At 31.4% G+C, this 26782-nt stretch overlaps 2 protein-coding genes across 2 annotated transcripts in view; one reads left to right on the top strand and one right to left on the bottom strand.

Moving 5' to 3' along the window:
- LOC118186572 (prolyl endopeptidase) overlaps positions 1–6035 on the bottom strand; it is a 161400-nt gene extending 155365 nt beyond the window's left edge. The window contains exon 1 of the mRNA XM_035356683.2: positions 5839–6035. Within this exon, the coding sequence (XP_035212574.1) occupies positions 5839–5910 (72 nt within the window). The 5' untranslated portion in view covers positions 5911–6035. The remainder of the gene's footprint in view (positions 1–5838) is intronic.
- Positions 6036–10589: 4554 nt separating this feature from the next.
- Septin2 (septin 2) overlaps positions 10590–26782 on the top strand; it is a 110070-nt gene continuing 93877 nt past the window's right edge. Inside the window, exon 1 of the mRNA XM_085807098.1 lies at positions 10590–10819. Within this exon, the coding sequence (XP_085663224.1) occupies positions 10787–10819 (33 nt within the window). The 5' untranslated portion in view covers positions 10590–10786. The remainder of the gene's footprint in view (positions 10820–26782) is intronic.

The raw sequence follows: 26782 nt of genomic DNA, 5'->3' as shown, positions 1-26782 counted from the left end.
AATTTTATTGGCATGGGCTTTATTTTGCAAAAATCAATGCTCTACACTATAGTTCTAACATATTTATCAAAAACAAATGCGGCTGATCTTTAGAATATGGTAACTGGTAGTTTGGCGACATTTTGGAGGCGATAAAGGTTACTACCTGGGACTTTGGTAATAATGTGAGCAGTACTCAGTTCTGATTACGCATTATTTTGTGTGAGGGAAATCAGAGATCATGGGATATGTCATGTGATATTAATGGACGAATTACGGTTCTTTAATCGAAAAAGGGAAATTGGGAAAAAATCTGGAAATTTTGTATTTGGCTTTAATCTGTGTTGTGTGAAACAGTGTTCGTTAATTTTTGGAACCCATGGCCCTATCTAAAGTGAATTCGAAATTGGTATTTAGTGGGATTGAAAGGGGTAGTAATAAGTGTTTCTTTAAGGTTGTGCGAGATAGAAGTAAAGATGTTTTATTAAGTTATTTATTTTACCTGGTACCTTGCTGTGAACTATAAGTATGATTTTAAAGATCCTGAAACAGAAATAAGAAAAGTTTATCAGACACGTAATCAAGATTCTGAAGAAGATTAGGTAAGTTAGTATTTTTAATTATTTGAGGAAATTATTTTTATGCATTGTTCTAAATGTAAGGTGTAAGTAAAGTAATTTGGTATTATTGGGAAAATTGTTATTAGCAATGATTTAGTTTAAAGTAATTAAGATTGTAAGCTAATTTTTATTAATTTAATGTATGTGCTTATTTATATTTTAAGTAGTGTTTTTGAATTTAATTATATTTTAATTAAATGATAGTTATTTTGTGAATTTTATGTTTGTAGGAATTTAGTATACGTTTTAGTTGAAGTAAACGTGCATGGAAATAATTTAAATATTTGACACTAAGTATTTGTAATGTTTGCGGTATGAATTCGTTGGTGACGTTTATAATATAATAGATAATTTAGAGGTAAAAGATTTTGGATATTTTATTTATTTTATGCGTGGAAATGTTCATATTTGGAAAGGGTATATACATTTTCGTTATTAGTTAATTTCATATATGTTCTTTCTAACGAGTTTAAAGATTCAGAAAATTGTCATGCATTTTCGTGAAATTTTTCTAATTTATGAGAAAAAAGGAGTGTACATGGATATGGTGAAGAGTGTGCGCGCAATGCCATTTTTGTGCAATTGTGGGATTTTTTTTTTTTTAAGTAAAAATAAGTCGACGTGTACATGGTTTACTGATATTTTAATTAAATGATAGTTATTTTGTGAATTTTATGTTTGTAGGAATTTGGTATACGTTTTAGTTGAAGTAAACGTGCATGGAAATAATTTAAATATTTGTAATGCTTGCGGTATGAATTCGTTGGTGACGTTTATAATATAATAGATGATTTAGAGGTAAAAGTTTTTGGATATTTTATTTATTTTATATGTGGAAATGTTCATATTTGGAAAGGGTATATACTTTTTCGTGATCAGGTAATTTTATATATGTTCTTCTTACCGGGTTTAAAGATTCAGAAAATTGTCACGTATTTTCGTGAAATTTTTCTAATTTTATGAGAAAAAAGCAGTGTACATGGATATAGTGAAGAGTGTGCGCAATGCCATTTTTGTGTAATTATGGGATGTTTTTTTAAGTAAAAATAAGTCGACTTGTACATGGTTTATGTGTATGTGTTATTTTGAAAAATGCGTAAGGAGTATGGTATTGTGCACTTTTTCCCAATTTTGCAGTGAATATTTGTCATGATTAAGCAGTTTTGTTAGATATAATTTCTAGCATAAGTGTTATTCGGCTAGTAGATTGTTGGAAGAAGTGTTCAGTAGATAAAAAGAAAAGAAACATGTCTTTACTTCGTGAAGACAAAATGGCGGCGGGAAAAAAAAAATTGAGGGTTGCTGTAGGAGAGTTGGTCGCCAAATTTTCGCCAAAAAATCGCCAAGTTACCATAATGTAAAGATCAACCACAAATGCATTTTACTTTTTGATCATAATGCAAAACAGAAAAATAACATAAGAAATTAAATATTAATGTTAAAGGGTATCACAGTTGTCCCCGGAAGGGAATGCAAAAGTATGGTTTATTTACATCACATAATTAGATTCATGGCCTAAAATTTTAAAACAATAGTTATTCATTTTCTTTAATTTTATAGTGTGGAACATCAATTATTGCAAAACTCTTAAAAATGTTCTTTTTTTTTTTTTTTTTTTTTAAGCTTGTAAGGATTATGTTAATTTTTTTAACAGTTAAATTTTAAGTTAAATTTCCTTTCCTATCAATTCTTAACTTCAACTTATCACTTCCGGCCAGAAAGTAGTTTTAGAATCACGTCTGAATATATAATGAGGAAGAGCGGTATTTAACCACGAAGTTCTTCGGTCTTAGTGAGAGAGATACGAGGTATTCTGGCAGGGTTTGTACACATTTCTGCACATGGAAATTAAGGACTTTTAAGGACCATTCATGAAAAAATTAAGGACCTATAAGCAAATGGGAACTGAATAAATTCAATTAAAAATATTATCTATGCTGAACTTCACTTTTGTTATACCATCCTAAAAATAAAATAGATCCATAAGTAGGATGCATTAGTATTAAATATAATTATTAGTAAGTTTGAGAATAAAATAAAGTTTATGAAATTTATCATTAAATATTTTACTCTCATACTAAGTGCACATATTTGAAAGAAGATAAGTGACATTTTATTTAGGTTTTACTAACAGTTAGCTTTGATTTTTTTTTTTTTTTTTTTTTTTTTTTTTTTTAATGTCTCATTTTGTCACATACTTGCTCACTCTATGAGTTTAGTAAATAGTAAGTAGATTTTATGTCAAGTGGCATAGGTTAAAATGAGAAGTAAAATCACAATCAGCATGATTCAAAACAAAAGACTGGCTGTTATCGCCGCTCCTGCTTGCCTAGGAGAGACCTGATGATCAGAACAAACTTTAAGGCCTGATGTAAGCACGATTCGCAATTTTGAAAGTTAGCTGAGGTCTGTCTGACGCAGTTAATGTCGTAGCTTCTTGTAGAGTTCCAGGGATTGTAACTCAGTTGATATAGTCTAAGATCCTAATAATCCACTAAAGCACCAGAGGTGACAAGTTGTTTTGCATTATTTTAAGTCTCACTAGATGCGAAGAATAGGTTTTACATGAATTTTTACATTTTTGTGTTTTGTCTTGTGACCACGATAAGGGTTAATAAAAGGCAATAACTTGCTTTAAAATGCAGAGATAATCTTTAAAGGTAATCAGTGAGTTATAAGTAAATTGGGTGTTAGATAACCTTAGTCATTATGGATTTACATGGCCACTATTAAATTTTATTTATTTTTTAACAATATTTGTTAAAAAAAGCCTTATTAAATCACAATCTAATAAATTTCACAGTTTAAAATACATGTAATTTATGGCATTGATTCTTAAACAATATTAGGATAATTACACATTAAAAGCTACAAAATATTTATATTGTCTTTTTAATTTGAAGCCTTCCCAGACATTTTGGCTAATTTATATCAACTTTCTTCTCTTCCAGCATCTTTTCTAACAGTTAGAACTTTCTCTCAATACGCAGGACAATGTTCTCTAGTTTCTACGTTTTTTATCTCCTAACCTGTCAACTTCTCCAAAATGTACCTATGAGGGTTTACTTGATCTGGTAAAAGTTAAATAGTCCCAAACCCTCCAGACACATGTGAAGCAAATCATCGCTATATCTGAAAGTAACTATAAAGATTTAAATAAACTTCTTATTTAAAAAAAAGAACATAAAGCATGTTCTTATGCTAAAAAATCAATTACAGCTCATGGTGATGTAATTAAACAAGAAGAATCAAATGCAAAATAAAAATATGAACTAGTCATCAAAGACTATACAATTTCATACAGTCTATTGTCATAACAAATTCAAACGTCGGCAGCGGTAATGTAAAGACAAATAATTGCAAATTATCAGAGCTGGCAGGAACTAATGCAGAGAGCAAGTGGAGATCAGAAACACATTCTTGTCTTAAACTCCAAAAACCTCAGTTTAAAAACTGTTTAAGTGATTTGCATTCTGGTGAGAAAATAGAAATGGAAAATTATAGTAAAGGCTGAAATTGTAAACAACTGGGTAATTTACATAATAATATCTGTACATATCTTTGAAGAATAATTTTCCTTTCTTTTAATGTATTCAGTTTTTTCCTTCCCCATTTCCTTTTCATTTTATGAAAGTTTTTGGATTTAATTAAAGATTTCTGTTATTCTAAAAATACTAAATGCATTTAGAATGTATAGAGAAAGCTGCTAATTTTATAGTAATATGAACACTCAGAAGAAATATGCAATATATATGGTAAGGTCCGGTTACAGAGCTGGTGTGTCAGAATTTTTTGAATTTATTCACACATCGAGCAACAAAATCTAGAAATGTCAAAACTTTTAGAATTTAGAACAGGCATTGGAAGCAAAATTTACAAAGGCACCAAGCAGCACGATTTAGCGTGTATGATGCATTAAGCATGAATCGTTTAAATTGTCAGTTTTCAATTTCTTTATTAATAAAAAAATTATTTTCTATAATGTCTGTCCATATGATAAGATTAGAAGCATTTTTGATATTTTATGCTTGTGTCTAGTGAAAAATAAAGAAAATAATGGGAAAATAAAAATGTTAAGAAAAAGATTCTAGTATCAGAACTAAAACATTCAACTATTATGTTTTTATTGCTCTTCCAGATGTTCTCCAAAAAGTAAGAAATTATGTATTAATACCATAGAGACATTTTTCATTTTGCCACATTTTTTTGGAATCTTCCAGAATAGTGGATCTATAAATCTTGCCTTCAAATCTTTCTAAACTTTCCAAGCTGCAATGTCTAAAATCCAAAAGAAAAATGACCCCTGCCAATTCAGTAACAGCAAAAAGCCAGAAATATTTTTTTTAAAAAAATCGGATAAAAATGTGTAAAATTAATTTTATAGAGAAAACTGACGCATATTCTGAGACAATTACATGAGGAAACTCTTACCAAGATAAAATTAAAAAGAAATTCTTAATTAATTACATAGCTATTTTGCTTTTGCTAAGAACCGTTTTGTAAATTGTGCTTTAAAATAGCATTATACCTTGCTTATTTTTCAGATTCAAAATATTGTATAAAAAGTGGCTAAAATGGAACTTTATAATACGACAGTAAAAAATAAAAATGCTTTATTTTAATGTTATTTCTTAAATGTAATTACAATATATTACCATTATTTTAATGAAACTTATGTTACAATAGTTTAAAAAATCGTCGAAAAATTCCCAGATCTCAGAATTAAAAATTTTCAATAGAAACTGATCTTAAAATCGCCATTGATAAGTCACCAAATTTAGAGCAATTTAATAAATGAATTCACATCCCCAAAAGCAAAAAGTTGTTTAACAGCTCTTCACTAGAAAAATGAAATAATTTCGAATGCTTTATGTTTCACACTTGCTCAAAAATTCTATCCCACCCTTTATATTAGAAATAGGAACAAATTTTAACTCATGAACGCATTCATCCATTCAAAAGATAACGATATTTGTCAGAGAATTGCCAAAAATTTTTAGGCTACTCTCTCGTAAGGTATTAACATTCAGATAACAACGATTCGAGCAACAAAGAATGATTTTCAGTAACATCACATAAGCCGATTATCCCGCCAAGTACAAACACTCTAAACATACACAGCAGGATGATCCTATGGCAATATATTTAAGAAAAGTATACAGCCTAACTCTTGTCTATGGTGAATTACCAAATTATCTCAAAATACCAAATTATCACAAATATGCCTTCAAGTTCTTACTTTAACACCATGGTAATCATCAATAACACCTTCATCCCTCTTTGCAGTAGGATACTGAAAACGAGGAGCCATTGGAGCAGATTATGCAGAGTTAAATTTTGTATTGATAACTGTTTTAGTATCAATAAATTCTTATTAACTTAACGCCTAACTAATAACGTCAGATAGATATTAACCGGCAACTTTTCTAATAATAGCACACCCTTCGCCAAGGCCTTTTTCTAGAATGAATAGACATTTATTACAGAAGTATGGCAACTAGCACAAGGTTGTTACTTTCATAGATGACAACCATAGAGTGGATTGATATTTCTCCTTGGGTAAGGCCCTTAGATAAGGCTATATAGGAGCCTTATCCTTGGGCTCCCAGCAGCCGAGCATGATAAACCCCAGACTCTAGTTCTGAAGGTAACTGCTTAATTAAAGCAAAGGTACTCCGTAAACCAACGCCTTGTTCCGAGCAGTATACAAAAGTAGTTAGAGAAGTTACAAAAGTATGCAGTATACGAAAATGGTCAGAGATATGGAACAATTTGCCTTTGGCTTTTACTTATAATAGATTAGCAAATAAGGCCTAGTTTGAAATTATTATACCCACAAGTGATTTCAAAAAATTAAATTAGTGATTAAAAAAAAAGACACCTTATCGCACAAATTCTGTTTCAAATGACAATTATGTTTCAAAAGCAAAACTACTCCATTACAATGTGAGTGAATTGTGAGGGCCGTATCTTCCTACCGTGCGACGAGATATCGATACGAGAGCGACGTAGCAGGCCAACCAATCCTTCTCGTTCGACTTCTACTAACGATTGAGCGAAAACTGAAATTCTCAAGCGTGTCTACCGTGCGAAACGTTAAGGCTTTCGTCGATCGAAAGAGGTAAAAAGATCTTATAAACGTGTGAAATGTAACCAATCTGAAGATACTTTATAATTATGGCACATATATTTAGTTGGACCAATTGAGAAATCAATAGATGGAACAGTCGTAGATGATTACAGTAATTTCATATTTGTGGTAACAATTGAGAAAAAGACGGAAACTTTAGAAGCTCTAATCAAACTTATCATTCAAGAAGAAAGACAAACAGGAGAGAAACTAAAAACAATTTGTAGTGATAATGGTAGTGAAATTTTAGCTAAAAGTATAAAAGAGTTTTTTGAAATAATGGGAATTAAACATGAACTTACAACCCCTTATACTCCGGAAAGTAATGAAAAAGCTGAACGTTTTAATCGTACTGTAATTGAATGATGCAGAATTACCGATAAAATTTTGGTCTGAAAGCGTTAAGGTAGCTGTACATGTGAATAACAGGAGTCACAAAAATGATAAAAGGTTTACACCATATGAACTATATAAAGAACGCAAGCCTAACATTACTATTATAACAAGATTTGGATGTGAAGCATATGTTCATATAAGACGAGAGAAACATAGAAAGATGGATCTAAAAGCTAAAAAAGGAATTATGATAGGCTATAGCATGAAGAGAAAAGCATACAAAATTTATAGCCCTGAACTAAATAAAATTCAAGAAGTGAGGGATGTAAAATTTGATGAACAGAAACATAGATCACCTTTACTAAAAGAAAATTATTTAAAATTCGATAAAAATCAAATATTAGAAGAAGTTATTATTTTTTATAAGGAACAAACTAATGGAAATGTAAATAATTCAGAAATAACTGACAGATACTATAGAGAAGATAATACAACAGATGAAGAAGCTGAGAAAATTTTGCCATCCAACAGTGATGATGAACACGACGATAACAATTCATTGGAAAAGCCAACCGAGTATCAACAAACAAATGAAGAACCTGGAAATGATAGTCATGGAAATTCTGTACAGAAAAGACCAGCGCGAACTACGACGCCCTCACAAAAATTAAAAGATAATATAGTGTACAATACAAATTAAGAAGAACCTAAGACGTATGATAAGTTGTAGAATCGGCTAAAAGTGAATTCTGGCTAGATGCAATGACAGAAGAACTGAGTGCAATGGAGGCTAATGAAGTCTGGAATTAGTTGAAAGACCCATCGATAAGAAAGTTATTAAAAAAAGCTGGATATTCTCAAAAAGGGATCAAAAGGGTAATTTAGAAATAATTTACAAAGCAAGACTGGTAGCAACCGGATTTAATCAAAAAAAAGGAATTGATTACGAAGATGGATTTAGCCCAGTAATGAGACTTGTAACCTTTAGAACATTGCTATCGATTGCAGTTTACAGAAACTACAAAATAAGATTTATCGATATAAAAACTGCATATTTAAATGGATACTTGAATAAACAATATACATTGAACAACCATCTGGCTTTATATCAGATCCGAACAAAGTATATCTTGTAAACAAAAGTATATATGGATTACCACAATCAGGAAAATGCTGGTATGATGAATTATGTAAAGTTCTTAAAGAAAAGAATTTAATTAAACTAAAGTTAGATTCGTGCGTGTATATTTATAAAAATAAGATCAACTATCTTATCATAGCAGTATATGTGGATGACTTAATGGTGATTGGAAATTTAAATTCTGAGATAAATGACATCATTTCTCAACTATCTAAATCGTTCACATTACAAGAAGTCACTAAAACACAAACATTTTTAGGAATAGACATCAGGCAAGAATCTAGAAAACTTATACTCAGTCAAGAAAACTATATAACTAAAATCTTAAAAAACTTTGAAATGGATGAATGTAAACCTGTCAAGACTCCAGGAATATTGGGTGAAAATCTTGATGGCATAGAATCTTCGCCACCTGTGTCGAAGACAAAATATCAAGAAGCATTAGGTTCATTGATGTAATAAGCAACAGGCACAAGGCCAGACTTAGCTTTTGCAGTAAGTAATTTGTCAAGATATAATCAAGATCCCAGAGAGAAACACTGCAAAGTTGTGAAGAGGCTATTTAGATACACTAAAGGAGCATAAATTGCATATTTAATATACAATTCAGTCAATGACCTTTAGTTATTTAATTCTTTTTATTTTCATTCCTATTACTTTTGTTAAAAATTTGTTATAATTTTACTCACTAGTAAATCGTCTTTTAATGCATCAAACCAAAGTTTTCTGGTTATTACTATCTACGATACATAGTATATCTGTAGCTACGTGATAAGTATAATCCCTGAATAATAAAATTATTGATATAATCATGGGTTTCTAAAAATTAAATTTTTTTAAATTAGTATTGAATAATTCAAAAATTATTGTTTTCATTAAGAATATTAAACACACCTACGCGATGCTTATTTCAATAATTTGATTTATGACGTTGTTGCATAACCTTTTCAGACAAAATAAAGTATTTTAATCATAAAATTTCTGTTAACAAACAGTTTACAAACATGTAGTTTTTTAGAAAATTTCCATTTTGCAAAAGATCATAAGTAAAATTATGTTTACGTTTCTTAACATACGTGAAGTATTGAAAAGGCCTTTTCTTTCTGCGCTTAAAATATCCATTAACGTTCACCATTTCTTTTTTCCATATTTTTTACTAAATGTGCTATCCAGCAGCTTAACAGCAGCGGATTTTTTTGGAAAATTTCACCATTTACTGGAACTCGTTGCTTTTTTTTTTTTTTTTTTTTTGTTTTTTTCTACCGCCATCCTCAGTAATAAACACGTGCGAAACAGCCCCTTTGACAACAAACTACCCCCCTTTCCCTGAGCTTCGAGTATTGTAGAGGTGAGAAGACTGGTTGTTATGCAATAATCGTCACCTCCGCGCGGAATTTCCACTTTATTTTCCGCCGACGGAATATGAAGGAGCCAGACCAACGACTTCATATAACAGGTATACTATCTCGTTGGGCCAGATTCGCTCTCCCTTCTGCTGTCGAGTGGAAAGAGAATCCCGACTGGTTTTCGGATATCGATCTCGACCGGTGTCCTGCTAGACCCCAAAGTCAGCAGCCTTGGTCAAAGTCCATAGTAAGATGAAAATGACTATAAAGATGAAACAAAATCTAGATTAAATAGTTGAAAATAACAAAATATATTCAAAAACTACCATGTAACATTGTGATGTATAGTTCTGGGCCGTTTATGCGGCTGTTCGATTAGATAGTCGTACTGCCCTATGTTTTTAATAACTTCGTGAGTGGAGGAATCACATTTTTCGTAGAATTTGAATGTAATCTTTAGTAATTCGGCATCTGATGGTAAAAATCTTTAGAGAATTATGGATAACAGTGTTCCTAACGAACAATGGAGAGTTCGATAGGAATCTGAGAGTTTTACTCTGAAAAGTTTGAAGCCTTGCTCGATTTGAACGTGCAGTAGCTGCCCACGCCGGACAACACCGACCGGACAACAACACCGTAGAGTCGGTGTTGCGCCGGAGCAACATGATTATGGGTCGGATTGCCTGTAGATAGAGTGTTCATTTAGCGTTGATATTTAACTTCGAATATTTGCATATAAGAGGGTATATGCTCATTAAGGCACGTTGTGCTTTGTCTCTGATATAATTAACATGAAATTTGAAAGTTAACTTCTGGTCAAGATAAACACCTAGCTATTTTACTTGGTGGTCACGTGACACGATTTATCCGTCCATCGTAATTTCTTTTAAGTCTTGAGGGATATTTACTTTTTTAAATTAAATCACTTTTGATTTTTTGGGGTTAATTTTAATTTTCCATCCTTTAAACCAGGGAGCTGGGAACATAATGTGTAGGCTTTTTGAAAAGCAATAACACATTTCATGAATGGCAATACGAGGGAGCAGGTGTGGTTTATTACTTCCGGTTTCTCGATCGAGTGTTGATTAGCTATACCTTCAAGCGAAGTTTGAATGAGTTAGGTTTTAATTTTGGTATTGATGTTCGTGATATTATTTGATTTACTTTGTACGTATAACTGATTGAAGAATTTTGAATTAAATAGACAAGTGTTGTAACTTTGTCACAGTTGAACATGGCTGCTACAGACGTTGAGAGATCTCCTAGTGTAAGTGCTTCGTATTTTATAAGCATATTTTGTTATTTCACTACCGCTTGAGTCCAAGAAATCAGATTGTTAGACAAATTGTGCTCTTTTGTAATGCATTATTATCATTATTGTTATTATTAGTGTGTCTGTGTTTGTTGTGTAGTTTAATTATTTTTGTATCTAATTTTGTCGTTGTGCTGTCTGGTTTTGATGCTTTTCTCTCTTAACATTATTAAGATTAATAATGGATCATATTCGCATACTGAGAAAAGTTATGTGGAAAGATATTTAACATTGGTAGAAGGAATGAGTTATTAAATGAGTTATTACGAATGTGTATGTTCCCCATACGTAACTGTTGTGAATATAATTTATTGTTATTGGATGTGGCTGAATCTTTGTGATTTTCTCCTCTCTGTGATAAATTAAAATAGCACGGAAGGTTGATCATTACAATATGGTAACTGGTAGTTTGGCGACATTTTGGAGGCGATAAAGGTTACTACCTGGGACTTTGGTAATAATGTGAGCAGTACTCAGTTCCGATTACGCATTATTTTGCGTGAGGGAAATGAGAGATCATGGGATATGTCATGTGATATTAATGGACGAATTACGGTTCTTTAATCGGAAAAGGAGGGAAATCGGGAAAAAATGTGGAAATTTTGTATTTAGCTTTATTCTGTGTTGTGTGAAACAGTGTTGTTTAATTTTTGGATCCCATGGCCCTAACTAAAGGAAATTCAAAATGGGTATTTAGGCATTGTGATAAAGAGAAGTTTGCTTTTTATTTAGCGGAGGAAGTATAGAGGAAAAATTCACAGAAAAAATCTTTCAAATAATTTTATTGAATGAATTAGAAAAGTGTATCCGCCACGTAATCAAGATTCTGAAGAAGATTAGGTAAGTTAGTATTTTTAATTATTTGAGGATATTATTTTTATGCATTGTTCTAAATGTAAGGTGGAAAGAAATTTGGTATTATTGGGAAAATTGTTATTAGCAATGATTTAGTTTAAAGTAATTAGGATTGTAAGGTAATTTTTATTAATTTAATGTATGTGCTCATTTATATTTTAAGTAGTGTTTTTGAATTTAATTATATTTTAATGAAATGATAGTTATTTTGTGAATTTTATGTTTGTAGGAATTTGGTATACGTTTTAGTTGAAGTAAACGTGCATGGAAATAATTTAAATATCTGACACTAAGTATTTGTAATGGTTGCGGTATGAATTCGTTGGTGACGTTTATAATATAATAGATGATTTAGAGGTAAAAGTTTTTGGATATTTTATTTATTTTATATGTGGAAATGTTCATATTTGGAAAGGGTAAATACTTTTTCGCGATCAGGTAATTTCATATGTTCTTTTTACCGGGTTTAAAGATTGAGAAAATTGTCATGTATTTTCGTGAAATGTTTCTAATTTAGGAGAAAAAAGCAGTGTACATGGATATAGTGAAGAGTGGGTTGATCTTTACATTCTGGTAACTTAGCGTTTTTTTGGCGAAAATTTGGCGACCAACTCTCCTACAGCAACCCTCTATTTTTTTTTCCCGCCGCCATTTTGTCTTCACGAAGTAAAGACATGTTTCTTTTCTTTTTATCTACTGAACACTTCTTCCAACAATCTACTAGCCGAATAACACTTATGCTAGAAATTATATCTAACAAAACTGCTTAATCATGACAAATATTCACTGCAAAATTGGGAAAAAGTGCACAATACCATACTCCTTACGCATTTTTCAAAATAACACATACACATAAACAATGTACACGCCGACTTATTTTTACTTAAAAAAACATCCCAGAATTGCACAAAAATGGCATTGCTCACACTCTTCACTATATCCATGTACACTGCTTTTTTCTCCTAAATTAGAAAAATTTCACGAAAATACATGACAATTTTCTCAATCTTTAAACCCGGTAAAAAGAACATATATGAAATTACCTGATCGCGAAAAAGTATTTACCCTTTCCAAATATGAACATTTCCACATATAAAATAAATAAAATATCCAAAAACTTTTACCTCTAAATCATCTATTACATTATACACGTCACCAACGAATTCATACCGCAAGCATTACAAATACTTAGTATCAAATATTTAAATTATTTCCATGCACGTTTACTTCAACTAAAACGTATACCAAATTCCTACAAACATAAAATTCACAAAATAACTATCATTTCATTAAAATATAATTAAATTCAATAACACTACTTAAAATATAAATGAGCACATACATTAAATTAATAAAAATTACCTTACAATCCTAATTACTTTAAATCATTGCTAATAACAATTTTCCCAATAATACCAAATTCCTTTCCACCTTACATTTAGAGCAATGCATAAAAATAATATCCTCAAATAATTAAAAATACTAACTTACCTAATCTTCTTCAGAATCTTGATTACGTGGCGGATACACTTTTCTAATTCATTCAATAAAATTATTGAAAGATTTTTTCTGTGAATTTTTCCTCCATACTTCCTCCGCTAAATAAAAAGCAAACTTCTCTTTATCACAATGCCTAAATACCCATTTCGAATTCACTTTAGTTAGGGCCATGGGATCCAAAAATTAACAAACACTGTTTCACACAACACAGAATAAAGCTAAATACAAAATTTCCAGATTTTTTCCCGATTTTCCCCCTTTTCCAAATAAAGAACCGTAATTCGTCCATTAATATCACATGACAACATATCCCATGATCTCTCATTTCCCTCACGCAAAATAATGTGTAATCAGAACTGAGTACTGCTCACATTATTACCAAAGTCCCAGGTAGTAACCTTTATCCCCTCCAAAATGTCGCCAAACTACCAGTTACCATATTGTAAAGATCAACCAAAATATATAATCTCAGTAAATTACATTTTAAATCAAACAGGGAAATAACATAAAAAAGGAAATTCATCTTAAAACATCTAGGTTGGGTTAGGTTATTTAATTAAATTACAGCAAAGCTTCGAAGGCTGTCTGCCCAAGGGGAGGGATGCCTTCATGGATGACTTTCCGAGGGAAACTGGCTCGTATACACGCTACACATGGGGAAAACCTCGAAAACAACCATGCAGCCAGCCCGTTTGCGGGATTCGAACTTCAGACTGAACTACCAGTGTTCAGCGACAGTGTACCGCTCCGCCGCTGGTGGGCTCTTAAAACATCTAAGCACTGCACAAAGGAAATATCCACTTACCGTTCTTAGAAATTTGTTTATTTAGTCAAACAAAATTCCTTAATAGCGTCCTAAAATTTCCTTAAAATTATCTGAACTAAAATCTGTATACTGGCGTTGCCACATAAATTCACAAAAATAAGAGTAAAAAATATCCTTCGTAGTGATGGTATCCTCTGACAGTTGACCAAACGCGTTTCCTTTGTATAAACAGGATACTTATAATAGCTACTAAGTAAACTTTCATTCAACTACCTGTCAGTTAATGCTTTTTTTCCCTTTCACTTTCCAAATCGTACAGAAACTTCAAATTAATCTTACCACTTTCAGCCAATTTCCATGTAAACCACAAAATAACGTAACATACTTCCTAATGAACATCCGATACACAAACAAGCCCTTACAAATCTTTTCCCATCAGTCAAATTCATTGCACTCATGCAACCAATTACATCATAATAGGGTTTACAGGTAAAAGTATATTTTGGGGTACCCATTGGCGTTTTTGGCGGTGCATGGAAACCGCGTTTGTGCATTTCTTTGACTTGTTATTTTGTCTTGCGTAGCAGCGATTTTCATTCCAGAAATCGCCGCTACACAAAGCCAAACTAACAAAACAAAGAATTGCACAAACTCGGTATCCATGTACACATTGACCTATTTTCACTTAAAAAAAATCCCAAAATTGTACAAAAATGGCATTGCGTACTCCCTTGACTTTATCCATGTACACTTCAACCTATTGTTACTTAAAAAACATCAGATAATTGCACAAACTAGGCTTTATGTTCTTCCTTGACTTTATCCATGTACACATCGAAGTATATTCACTTAAAAAGTCAAATGAGCAGCCAACAAAAAATATATAATCCTAATAAACTACATTTTAAATCAAACAATGAAATAACATAAGAAAGGAAATTCATCTTAGCACTACACGAAGGAAGTATCCACTTTCCTTATTTACGAGTCTTCAGTCAAACAAAATTCCTTAACAGCATCCAAACACTTCCTAAAATTATCTGAACTAGAATCTGTATACTGGTGTTGCCACGTAAATTCACAAAAATAAGAGTAAAAAATATCCTCCGTTCGAAAATATCCGATGTTCGACCATATGCATTTCCTTCCTCCAAACAGGACACTTAATAATGGCTAGTAAGTATACCTTCATTTACACACCTGTCAATTAATGCTTTTTCCCTTTCGTTCCAAATCCTACAGAAACTTCAAATTAATCTTACCACACTCATCCAATTTACCGTGTAAACCACAAAATAACAACGTACTTATCCAACACACACAAGCCCTTACCCAAAATCCGACACTCACTTTCTAAATTCTTTCCCATGATTCAAATTCACCGCAACCAATTATGTCATTATAGCGTTTCCATAGCATTCAACTACTCAGGTTGTCATAAATGAGACACCAACTTGGCTATAAATGAAACAGCAACTTGGCGATAAATGAAACCACAATTTCGTGATAATATAAGGCGTACCTTAAAGTCAACTCTAACCGGGTTTCTGTAACATTCAACTACTCAGATTAGCATAAATGAAACAACAACTTGGCAATAAATGAAACAGCAACTTGATGATAATCCATGGGGCAACTCTGCCCGTTTCTGTTTCTTTCTAACTAAAATTTTACGAAGCTGGGAGAAGTTAAAAATATGACATTGTCTGCAGGTTACTTCAGTTGCACCTGAGAAGAAGATAGAAGTAGATGCCTTTATTTTATAATGATTGTTTAATTTTCATGAAAAGGTTATAAAATTATTCATTTTTCATTAACCCCTTAACTGCTGTGGAAAACATACCAGGTTCATTTCCCAGTGCCACGTTTTTTTCACACAGGCGCGCGTAGTTATGCGATGTATTAGGGGGAAGATAAGTGCAAGTTTTACTTTCTAAAATCTGTTTACTTTCACAAAATAAAGAATGAAAAAAAAAAATGAATGCTCAAAATTTAATGTTTAGAGTAAAAGTATAATAAAAAGATGTAAATATAATGAAAATGATGTTTTTATAATAAAAAGATCCCTAAAATGGAGTTTTGATCAATTTATTTTTAGACCAGTAAAGTGTAACATTCAGGTTTCAGTGTTATACCTTGTGAAATCAGTATGCCTAAAAAAACATATATTTCTTCTGAACTGGTTGAATGCCAGGATTTTGTCCTTGATTTTTTGTTTCCAAGGTGTTGGTTCTTATACTCGTCTACAAAACGGTTAGTTTCAGTAATGAAGCACGAGCAGTTCATAAAAAAATAATTCAAAAAAGATAAATGAGTTTGAAACATCCGTTATATCTTTCTTTATTCCTGGAACCTACTACAAAAAGTAAACGAAAACAAAGGACACAGAATATAAAAAATACGTTTTACTCAAATAACACTAGCCAATATCTTGCAGACATTACTTTTACCACTTTAGACTCACCCCTCTCTTCAATTTCTTCCCACACTTGTCTGAAATAGTCCTCCTTTGCATACTTTGTCAAGGTCATTGTGGTGTTGCATTTGAAAGCTTTGCGAATAATTTTACGGGTAGCAGTGCAAAGCAAAAGATGGTATTTTGGAAGGGCATATATATACGCCCGTGGCAGTTAACGCATTGGCTGAGCAAGGCATATATATACGCCAGCGGCAGTTAAGGGGTTAAGGAAATTGAAAAATAAGTTTTCAAATGAAATGTTTAATTATTACCCATCTTTGGATACAAAGTAAAGACTCTTTGTGATGTAGAAAGTTGTTACATTGAGCATCAACTGGTTGTGAATATATAAGAAAGGAAACATTTAAATAAATTTTGGAAACCACTACTGTTAGTCTATCACTCCCGAGTTAGTTCTTAAAACTCTATGTTTTTGATCAATATACAAAAGTACAAGGGGCGAAGAAGTATTCGGCTAATCTTTGGAATATGGTAACAGGTAGTTTGACGACATTTTGGTAGGCGGTAAAGGTTACTACCTAGGACTTTGGGGAAAATGTGAGAAGTACTCAGTTCCGATTACGCATTATTTTGTGTGAGGGAAATGAGAGATCATGAGATATGTCATGTAACATTTATGGACGAATCACAGTTCTTTAATCGTAAAAGGGGGTAAATTTGTAAAAATATCTGCCGTACTTTATAGCATTAGGTTCATTCTATGTTCTGTGAAACAGTGTTGTTTAATATTTGGATCCCATGGCCCTATGTAAAGTAAATCTGAAATTTTTACTGCATTTATGTGTAATCCAAAAGAATTTCTTGAGTGTAGGATTAATTGTGGATAAGTATGAATGTCCAACATAATGAGATTGTGTGAAAGGAAGGATATTACACATAAGTTTGAATGCTGGTACAAGAAATCTGGTGAAAATGGACATTTTGTGAAACGTAATGTAAGGAAGGGTACGTGGTTTGCTGAAAGTCGTTTGAGTTTGGGTGAAATTTTATTAATTTCTTATTAGTGGGTGCATAGACTGCCAGTTGACTACTGAATTATTGAATCTATAAGAAAAGTTTATCCGCCATGCAATCAAGATTGTGAAGAAGATTACGTAAGTTAGTATTTTTAATCATTTGAGGATATTATTTTTATGCATGTAAGGAATAAATAAATTAATATGGTATTATTGGGAAATTGTTATTAGCAATATATTAGTGTAAAGTAATTAGGATTGTAAGCTAATTTTTATTAATTTAATGTATGTGCTTATTTATATTTTAAGTAGTGTTTTTTAATTTAATTATATTTTAATTTAATGATTTTGTGAATTATATGTTTGTAGTTTTTTGGAATACATTTGAGTAGAAGTAAATGTGCATGGAAAGAATTTAAATATTTGATACTAAGTATTTGGAACCATTTTTAATGTTTGCGTTATAAATTTGCAGGTGACGTTTATAATAGGTAATTTAGAGGGAAAAGTTTTTGGATATTTTATTTATTTTATACGTGCAAATGTTCATCCTTGGAAAGGGTATATACTTCTTTGGGATCAGGTAATTTCATATATGTCCTTTTTACCAAATTTAAAGATTCACAAAATTTTCCTGCATTTTCGTGAAATTTTTCTAATTTATGAGAAAAAAGCAGTGTACATGGATATAGTGAAGAGTGTGCGCAATGCCATTTTGTGCAATTCTGGGATGTTTTTTTAAGTAAAAATAAGTCGACGTGTACATGGTTTAATTATATTTTAATTAAATGATAATTATTTTGTGAATTATATGTTTGTAGCAATTTGGAATACGTTTCAGTAGAAGTAAACGTGCATGGAAATAATTTAAATATTTGACACTAAGTATTTGCAACCATTTTTAATGTTTGCGTTATAAATTCGTTGGTGACGTTTTATAATAGATAATTTAGAGGGAAAAGTTTTTGGATATTTTATTTATTTTATACGTGGAAATGTTCATCCTTGGAAAGGGTATATACTTTTTCGCGATCAGGTAATTTCATATATGTGCTTTTTACCAAGTTTAAAGATTCACAAAATTTTCCTGCATTTTCGTGCAAATTTTTCTAATTGTCGCCAAATTTTTGCCAAAAAATCGCCAAGTTACCATAATCCAAAGATCAACCAAGTATTCTTCTAAGCTTCAACCAAACAATTTTTGTTATAATCAAAAGCTGGAAACTTTGTGAAAAGCTTTACTTAAAGTGTATTTGACTTAACCAGACTTTGAGTTATTATGAATTGATTGCATTAATTTGAATACTGTGTATCTTTCATACCTCAAATTTCAAATATTCAAAGTTTTTGCTTAAATTAAATGTTTCCGATGAATTAAAACTATTAAAGAAAAAAAAATAATAATAATAACCGGGGGGGGGGAGAGAAAGATTTTGCAACCTTTTTTTTTTTTTTTTAAATAAATTGAATTACTTTTGAATGATACTAAAAGTATTTTTCTCTTTCATCTCAATAAGCCGAATTTGGATGACATATCTGAAGCATGGAGATCATATGCCATATTTCGTTTGTAGAAGACTATAACTATTAATACTAAGAATTTGAACTTCTTTCATTCTTCCGGATTATTTAAGTTACCGTATTTGACGTCATATAAGACGCACCCTTATTTAGATGGCCACACACAAGGAAAAAAAGTTTCAAAAGCGTGCTTTCTTTTAGTTCTAACGTTTCGTAAAAGCCAAATAAACAATTATTGAATGCAATTACCTTCATGTATAAGATGCAGGTAACTTTTTTGAGACCAAATTTAGGGAAAAAAAGTATATGCCGTCAAATACGGTATCTTCACATGTCACTTCATTCTTATTGTTTAAAAATGTATTCTAATAAATATTTTAATTTCTTTTAATAATGTAATTATTATTATTATGCTTTGGAATAAAGCAAAACAGTAAGGTATTGCAGATTTTACATTTTTTGAAACATATTATATTTTTCTCTTTGAAAGTTCAAAAGATATTGTTTTTAAAACAAATATGGGTACTATTCGGTTTTGAGGGTCGTAAAAAATCGCCAAACTATTGTTGATGCCAGTGCTGCCAAAAATAATTGCGGCAACCCTAACGCAAGAAAGGAAGTCTAATAGTAAATAACTATCTAAGATTTTTAATTTAAATAAAAAGTTAATTTCATATAATACTTTTTTATTATAATTTATATAAAAAAAGCTAAACATGACTGAATGGAAGCATAAGAGTAAATAACTAGTTCAGATCATTATTATTATTTATATAAAAATTGCTAAACATAACTGAATGGATGCCTGCATCGCTATTTCTCTACTGAGTTATTGCTAAAGCATAATTTCATCTCATTGGTTGTTCAAGCATAATTTTCTATAATGAATGATGCCTTTTCTATGAAAAAATTCTTGGTAAAGTGCAGAATCGCCCACTTATTTGTTTGCCACTTTTTGCAAGGGTTAAAAACGATTGGATTTTTGTCAATTTTCTTTCTTTTTTTTTTTAAGTGAAAATAGGTCGATGTGTACATAGATAAAGTCAAGGGTGTGTGCAGTGCCATTTTTGCGCAATTCTGGGATTTTTTTAAAGTGAAAATAGGTTGATGTGTACATGAATACTGAGTATGTGCAATTCTTAAAAACACATTAAGCAGTGGGTGATTCTGCACTTTACTCAAAATTCTATTGCAGACTTTTCGTCACAGGCAATTCCCAAATTGTTAAATCCATAGGATATCAAAAAAGGATTTAAAAGTTAAACTAGTATTTCAATGGTGTCTTAAGAAATGTAGAACTATATAAACTTCATCAAGCGCACGCTAGATTTGGCCCGCTGTTAAAAGTGATCAAAATAGTAATCTGTTTTACACTAGTTGCAATTAAAAAATTGTTTATCAGAGTTTTAAAAATGTAAGGCTATCAGTGAAGCTGCTGACCACACTTGGTTCTCTGTGGCTTCAAATCATGATGAACAGGGTGGTTGCAGTTGTTTTAATGTTTTTTTTCCCGTGGATAACCTATAAGCCATTTTTTTAAATGGTCTTTCCTTTCTTCTAAAATAAAAATTGCTGTGAACTTGTTTCTTGTTTACTTTTATTTCGAACAAAGTGCATTTTGATTTTTTTTTTAACTGTTCTTTACATTATGCCAGAACTTTAATGCTTTTTCCGTAATTCTCTGATACACAAATGAGGCTTCAGGTGTCCCCTTCCCCCTCAAAATTAATTATTTGATGAAACAACTGTTAATTTGCTTTCAAATCTTTCATCTGTTTCTTTTTCAGAGCCAGTCTCTTCAGCTGATAAGGTGAAAGTTTCATCTCTTATTTCCCTTGGATTTTCATAGTCTTTTAAAATCTCAAATGGATTTTTCAACTTAATGTCCTCTTGGATAATACTTGTTAATTTTAGAGATCTTCTGTGCTATCTTGAGATATATCTAGAATATTTATAGTATCATGCAAGACATAATTAAGAATTAAAAGCTTAAACCAATGTTTCTGTAATTTTTAGACTCTGGCAATCTCTGCAAAATACTCTGCAAGACTAGACTGTGCAAAAATAAAAACTTACATGCACCCGTCCCCCCCCAAAAAAAAGTAATTTCTGTATAATTGAATATGTATAAGGTAACATAAATAAAGCAAAATATATATATATATATATAATTTTAATTAATTTCAAGGACAGACTGTAATGTTTTGCGAAGGAAACATTGTATGAACATTCCCATGACCTAACAAGGTTAAAGGGAGAAAAGATTTGTTTAAGCTTTGTCTGTGATGATACAGAAGATATGAGGTCAGACATAATGCAGCTGCTAAATTTGCATGTGACATTTATTTATTTAAATTGGAAATAGCATGTAAGAATGCATTTTATTTATTCAGGTTAAAATTTTACTTGTAATGCAATGTCTTTATTACGGAAATTACATAAAAATATTAGCAAAATGTAAAATTATGAAATTATGCAAAATTTGTGAGTAAATAGCCTCAATGAACCTGTCAGATTAAGTACTAAATATGTCTAATTAATTATTTTCATTATTAAAAGTGCATCTACACTTTATTTCTGAAATGACTTAGATAAAGTAATAAAATATAATAATGTACAGAAAAAGTTCGTCCAGGACATGTATGGGTAACATTCCAGGACAATCCTTGACTTGCCTTCCCTAAAACAGGACGGACAACTCAGTATCTTTATATGACCTTGACTTTCTTTTTATCGAAATATTTCCATAAGTGGCATTTTTAGAACAATATTCGTCTTGCAGTGGAATGGTTAGCTGTAACATTTGCATTTCAGAATCCAACTTAGCTTTATTTCTGTGCTGCCTGCCTTGAAGATGTTAAAGCGTTTTCGGAGAGAAACTATTTGGGGCAGACCTGAGGCTATCGGGGATATGTTAAAAGAACTAAGTGATGAAGAAAATTCTTTTTCTTAAGATGAATAAGAAAAAGATGATTTTATTGAAGTTGAAAATCATGGATAGTGGCAAAGATGAAAATGAGGAATTACCATTTAACAATAAAAAGGAAGAAACAATTCTTGAAAAACAAACCCAGAAAGATGAAAACATGAAGTTGAAATATGAAGCTAAAAAAGTTGAAAAAAATTTTTGAGTCGTGACAAATCTATTTACCCTGCTAAAATTCAGCTCACTCATAAAGATAAAGTGATCATCTGTTCCTAAATCAAGCAACGCAAAGACAGCATCTTGCAATATTATTCAAGGACCAAAGGACTCAGTGAAAGAACTTTACACTCCTCTTGAATCATTTTCTTACTCCTGAAATGCTGGAAATAATTGTTTCTCATACTAATTTTGAAATTAAGAGAAAGTTATGCTACAAAAACATATTCAGTATCGGAAACCGGTGTTGACAAAATTAAAGCTTTATTGGGATTACCTGTTCTGCCAGCGGCTATGAAAAATAATTATTTAGCATCAAATGAGTTATTTGATACAACATTATGTAGTTCGTGGTAGTACAAAGTTAGATTCTGTTTTTTGCTGAATTGTCTACATTTTGACTCAAAAGAAACTAGAGAGAAAAGAAAAAGATAAATATGCACCAGTCAGAGAGTGGGATGAATTCATTAAGAGTTGTATGGATTCTTATAAACGAGGATCCTATGTTACAATTGATGAACAATCATTAGGTTTTCGAGGAAGGTGTCTTTTTAGAATGTACATACCAAAAAACCCTCATCAAAATAGTAATAATGTGTGATGTAGGAATGAACTATATGATCAATGCAATACCTTATTTGGGTTTGAATACTCGAACTAAAGGTATTCCTCTAGCATCTCACTTTGTCGAAAAATTAACAAGAAGTATTCAAGGAACTAATAGAAATGACACGGTGGATAACTGGTTCACACTGATACCCCTAGCTGAAAAACTTCTTATGAATCCAATGAATTTTACAGTTATAGGAACTATCCATGAAAGTAAAAGAGAAATTCTTGCAGAACTCTTACAGTTGTGTTCTCAGAGTGTTGGAACTCCAATGTTTTGTTTTCACAAAGTGAAAACTCATGTTGGATCAGATGTGTAACAATATGTCATGTAGTAGAAAAACATGCTGATGGCCTCTTTGCATGTTTTATGACATGGTTAATGTCAGTTTAGTGAATACACATGTTATATATGTGTATAATGTGGCTCAAAAATCCGAAAAGGTATTATTGAAAAAAAGGTTCGCAATAAAGCTATGTGAAGATCTTGCTCCTTGAGTAAAGAAGTGTCTCAAAGTACCAACTTTGCCTCGATCAACAAGAACAATTAGAACGGAACTGTTGAAATTAGATTTGAACAACCTCTCAAACAATGTGATAGTAAAAAAAGAAAAATTTCTTCAGAATGACATGTAACTTTTGCTAAACATGTTCCAGAGCAATGTGAGGTGAACATCGTGCTAATATGTGTAAAGACTGCTTTGAAAATAAATAAGTTATACTTACTTGCCTACTTGATGTTCAGGGTCATGAAATCACCTGCATGTAGTATACTTTTACTCTAATTAGCTTTTAAAATTAGTTTTAAACACGCTTATGCATATTTCATCTCGGAGACTAATGATTAACATTCTTGTTAAGTTTTTCAAGGGGAATTCATTCTAGGATTAATGCAAAAAATGTATTTTCTATATTTTTGCAGTGAATGCGAGAAAAAGTTTGCTTTCGTGTCTAGAAATAGTATTTCATTTTTGTTACAGCTATAGGAATTTAGCTGTTAATTTTATAGTTTTCTTTTTGAGAGTATAGAATCAACTTTATTTTTTCTCATATTCAGTTAGGAGTTCAAGTAAATGCAGTTTTCAGTTTTATTGAAAACAGATTAATCTCTATCGATAAAGCATTGAAATTATTGGAAAACAGCAATATACAAAAAACTGAAAGTAGTTTTGCTCATTTAGATGTACATCATATTATAAAAAAGTAATTTCTAAATCAGTATAAATAGAAGATAGAAAATTTACAAGTTTTCATTGAATTATAAAAATTTGATGAGGCAGTGCTGTTTTAGAGTTTTCATAAAATTTTTAAATTCCATCAGAAGGCTCACCATAAGTGATCAGATAGATTCATTAGATAAGGTTTGTTATTGGCAATTGGTTATCTTTTTCAGAATTTAATTCTGGTTATATATAGAATATTAGCAGCTAATTTTTTTACTGTTCTGTATATCTGGATGAAAAGAATCATGTATATATATATATGTAATAATAAAATTCCATAGTTAAGAATACACTTAAAATTCTAACTGTATGTTCTTTACTTTTTTAATGGCGACGTTCTCTTATTTGAAAGTACGTGGAATCAAATCCACAGCCCCGTAGTCAAGTTGTTTTTCCTGCCTTTTCTATACTTACAGTTATAGAATGTTCTCGAAATATTAAAAGCGAACTGGATTGGCTGATGAGGCTGACGTCATTTCTTGGAAGCTCTGCCTTTCCAGAGGCTAGAAAAGGACTTGCAAAAGAATATCGGGGCTTTTTTTTAAATGTCACGATGCAGTAAACTTCATGCAAAAAGTTATTATTATTTCTTTTTATTTACTCTGGATATCTGATTTTGTAACTGCTATTTCTCCTGAATAATAATAAATGGAGCCTGTTTTTTTTTTTTTTAAACTTATTGTCTGATAATTTAAGCTATTACTAAAGCTGGTACATCACACACACACACACACACACATATATATATGTAAGATATAACAAAATATGATAGCTGTTTCAAAAAAATAATTGACGACCTCAAAATTAACATTCTAAATTTGGTAATCTGCCCCTAAATTCATCTCTTCTCACAGGTTCCAGACTTTTCTATCTAATGTAACATTTTAATGCAGATACCTCTCGTCCAATCAAATTACATCTAAACCAAAACTGTGAACTGAAACTTCAGCCTTCTTGCTATGAAAGTACTATAAAATTTCCCTTTTCCGCGTTAGCTCTCCTGCTGCTAAGACGCATTTCATCCATGCTGCTGCCGCTTACTTGCTTAAGATGACGTCGTACTTCAAAATGGGAGTTATTCTATTCAAATATTATTAAGAAGTATCTTATCTGAAAAAGGATTATTTGATATGCATGGAAAAAATAAAGATTGTGATTTTTCAAGATATGTTGTGCTAAATTGCGTCATCATGCTTTCCACTCTGCCACCTTCAAACCACAGTTTCATTACAATAATATGGCGCAGCCGATTCTCGACCCTACAGGCGTGGAACTTCAGTTTATTTCAACTAATCTCACATCGTTTAACGAATGGATAAAATAAAAAGGTAACTATTCATCTGAATTCCCAATTAAGCCACTACGGTCTTCTCGGTCATCTACGCAGTATCATAAGCTGTTGTGAGGTCCACTGCTTTCATCTACGCGTTTGAAATCATTACATATATATATATATATTTTATTTGAAAAAATTGTGTTTGAGGTTGGAAAACCTTCCTTGTCTGGGTGGTTTTGATTTCTACTTCTTTATCTTTTTAACTGGCAACTGACCAGTGCTTGCTGTAAGAAAGATACTGTCATATTGTTCCCACATCCTATGCTGAAATGAGAGAATTTAGATGGCGCTGCTTTGCCGTAGAATGCATGTAATGTAGAAACAGAAAGGGGGAACTGTTTATCAGTTGATTAGGCAGTATGTATCCCAGAAGGTTGGACCACCTTATAATAGGACATCTGTATATATGTGTAAATGAAAGATGAAGTAGCACCTGATGCTTTTTGTTTCTGTACGGGCTGCCATTGTTGTAATGCTGTTTTTATATGTTGCATTTGCCGGGAAGTTTCGAATTGTAAAAGACGAAGAAGTGAACTTTGTGAGGATGGATGTGTCCAGACCATACTTTAAGAATTGAGGACAATAGTATCTAAACTATTGAAGGAAGTCGAATTTTAGAAAAGAAAGATACAGATGAATTAAGCAAAGTATGTGAATTGGTTCTAGAATGGAAAAGTAATTTGAAAGAATTAGACGAGGCAATTCATTATATAATTCAGATAGATTCTGTAGAAGCTGTTGTAGTTACTTCTGAGGAATATCAGGAAAACTGTTCTCAAGCGATTAAATGAATTAATCAAGTATTAGAAAGGATAAAATAAGTATTAATGATCCTTAGCAAAACTTGGTTAGACTGCAAAATGTACAGAGTACTATAAAACTTCCAAAACTAGTGTTAGAATAGTGCTTAAATGATCCTAAAAAATTCACAGAGTTTTGGAACAGCTATGAAAGCTTGTTCGAATGAAAGACAAAAACAAAAGTCTTAGATAGAAAAATTCATGTATCTGAAAACATTACTCGTAGGTGCCGCAAGTAATGATGTACCTTCATTAGAATTAAACGAAAAGAATTATGATGAGAATATAAAAACTTTGAAGGAGACATTTGGAAAAAAAGAAATAATAATTAGTCAGTTTATGAATAAGCAGTTAAATCTAGAATAAAGAATTCAGATAATGTTAAAGCTTTATGTAGGTTGTATGACGATATCGAAATTGCTGTTTGGAATTTGAAAGCAGAAGGTTTTATGAAAGGTTTATTTAGTCAGTACGTTATTATTATACCTGTGTTGTTAAAACTATTCCAGAAGAGTTTGTCTGGAATTTCATCAAAGAAAGAGGAGGGGGGAAACAAAGAAATCAATGGATCAGACTCACTGGACTTCATAAAACAAGAAACTGAATTCTGTGAAGCTGAGTTCTGAATTCTTTACTGATGCAAGAGAAAAGAAATGCCTTGCCTCCACGTTTTGTACATGCTAAGTCTGATTATGAAAAAAATTCATAGGAATGTACCTACACCTGCCAGT

The sequence above is a fragment of the Stegodyphus dumicola genome, chromosome X1, assembly GCF_044657685.1.
Source record: "Stegodyphus dumicola isolate Sdum_Otavi_A_Nest chromosome X1, ASM4465768v1".
Taxonomy (NCBI): Eukaryota; Metazoa; Arthropoda; class Arachnida; order Araneae; family Eresidae; genus Stegodyphus; species Stegodyphus dumicola.
This window is presented reverse-complemented; position numbering and strand designations above follow the sequence as displayed.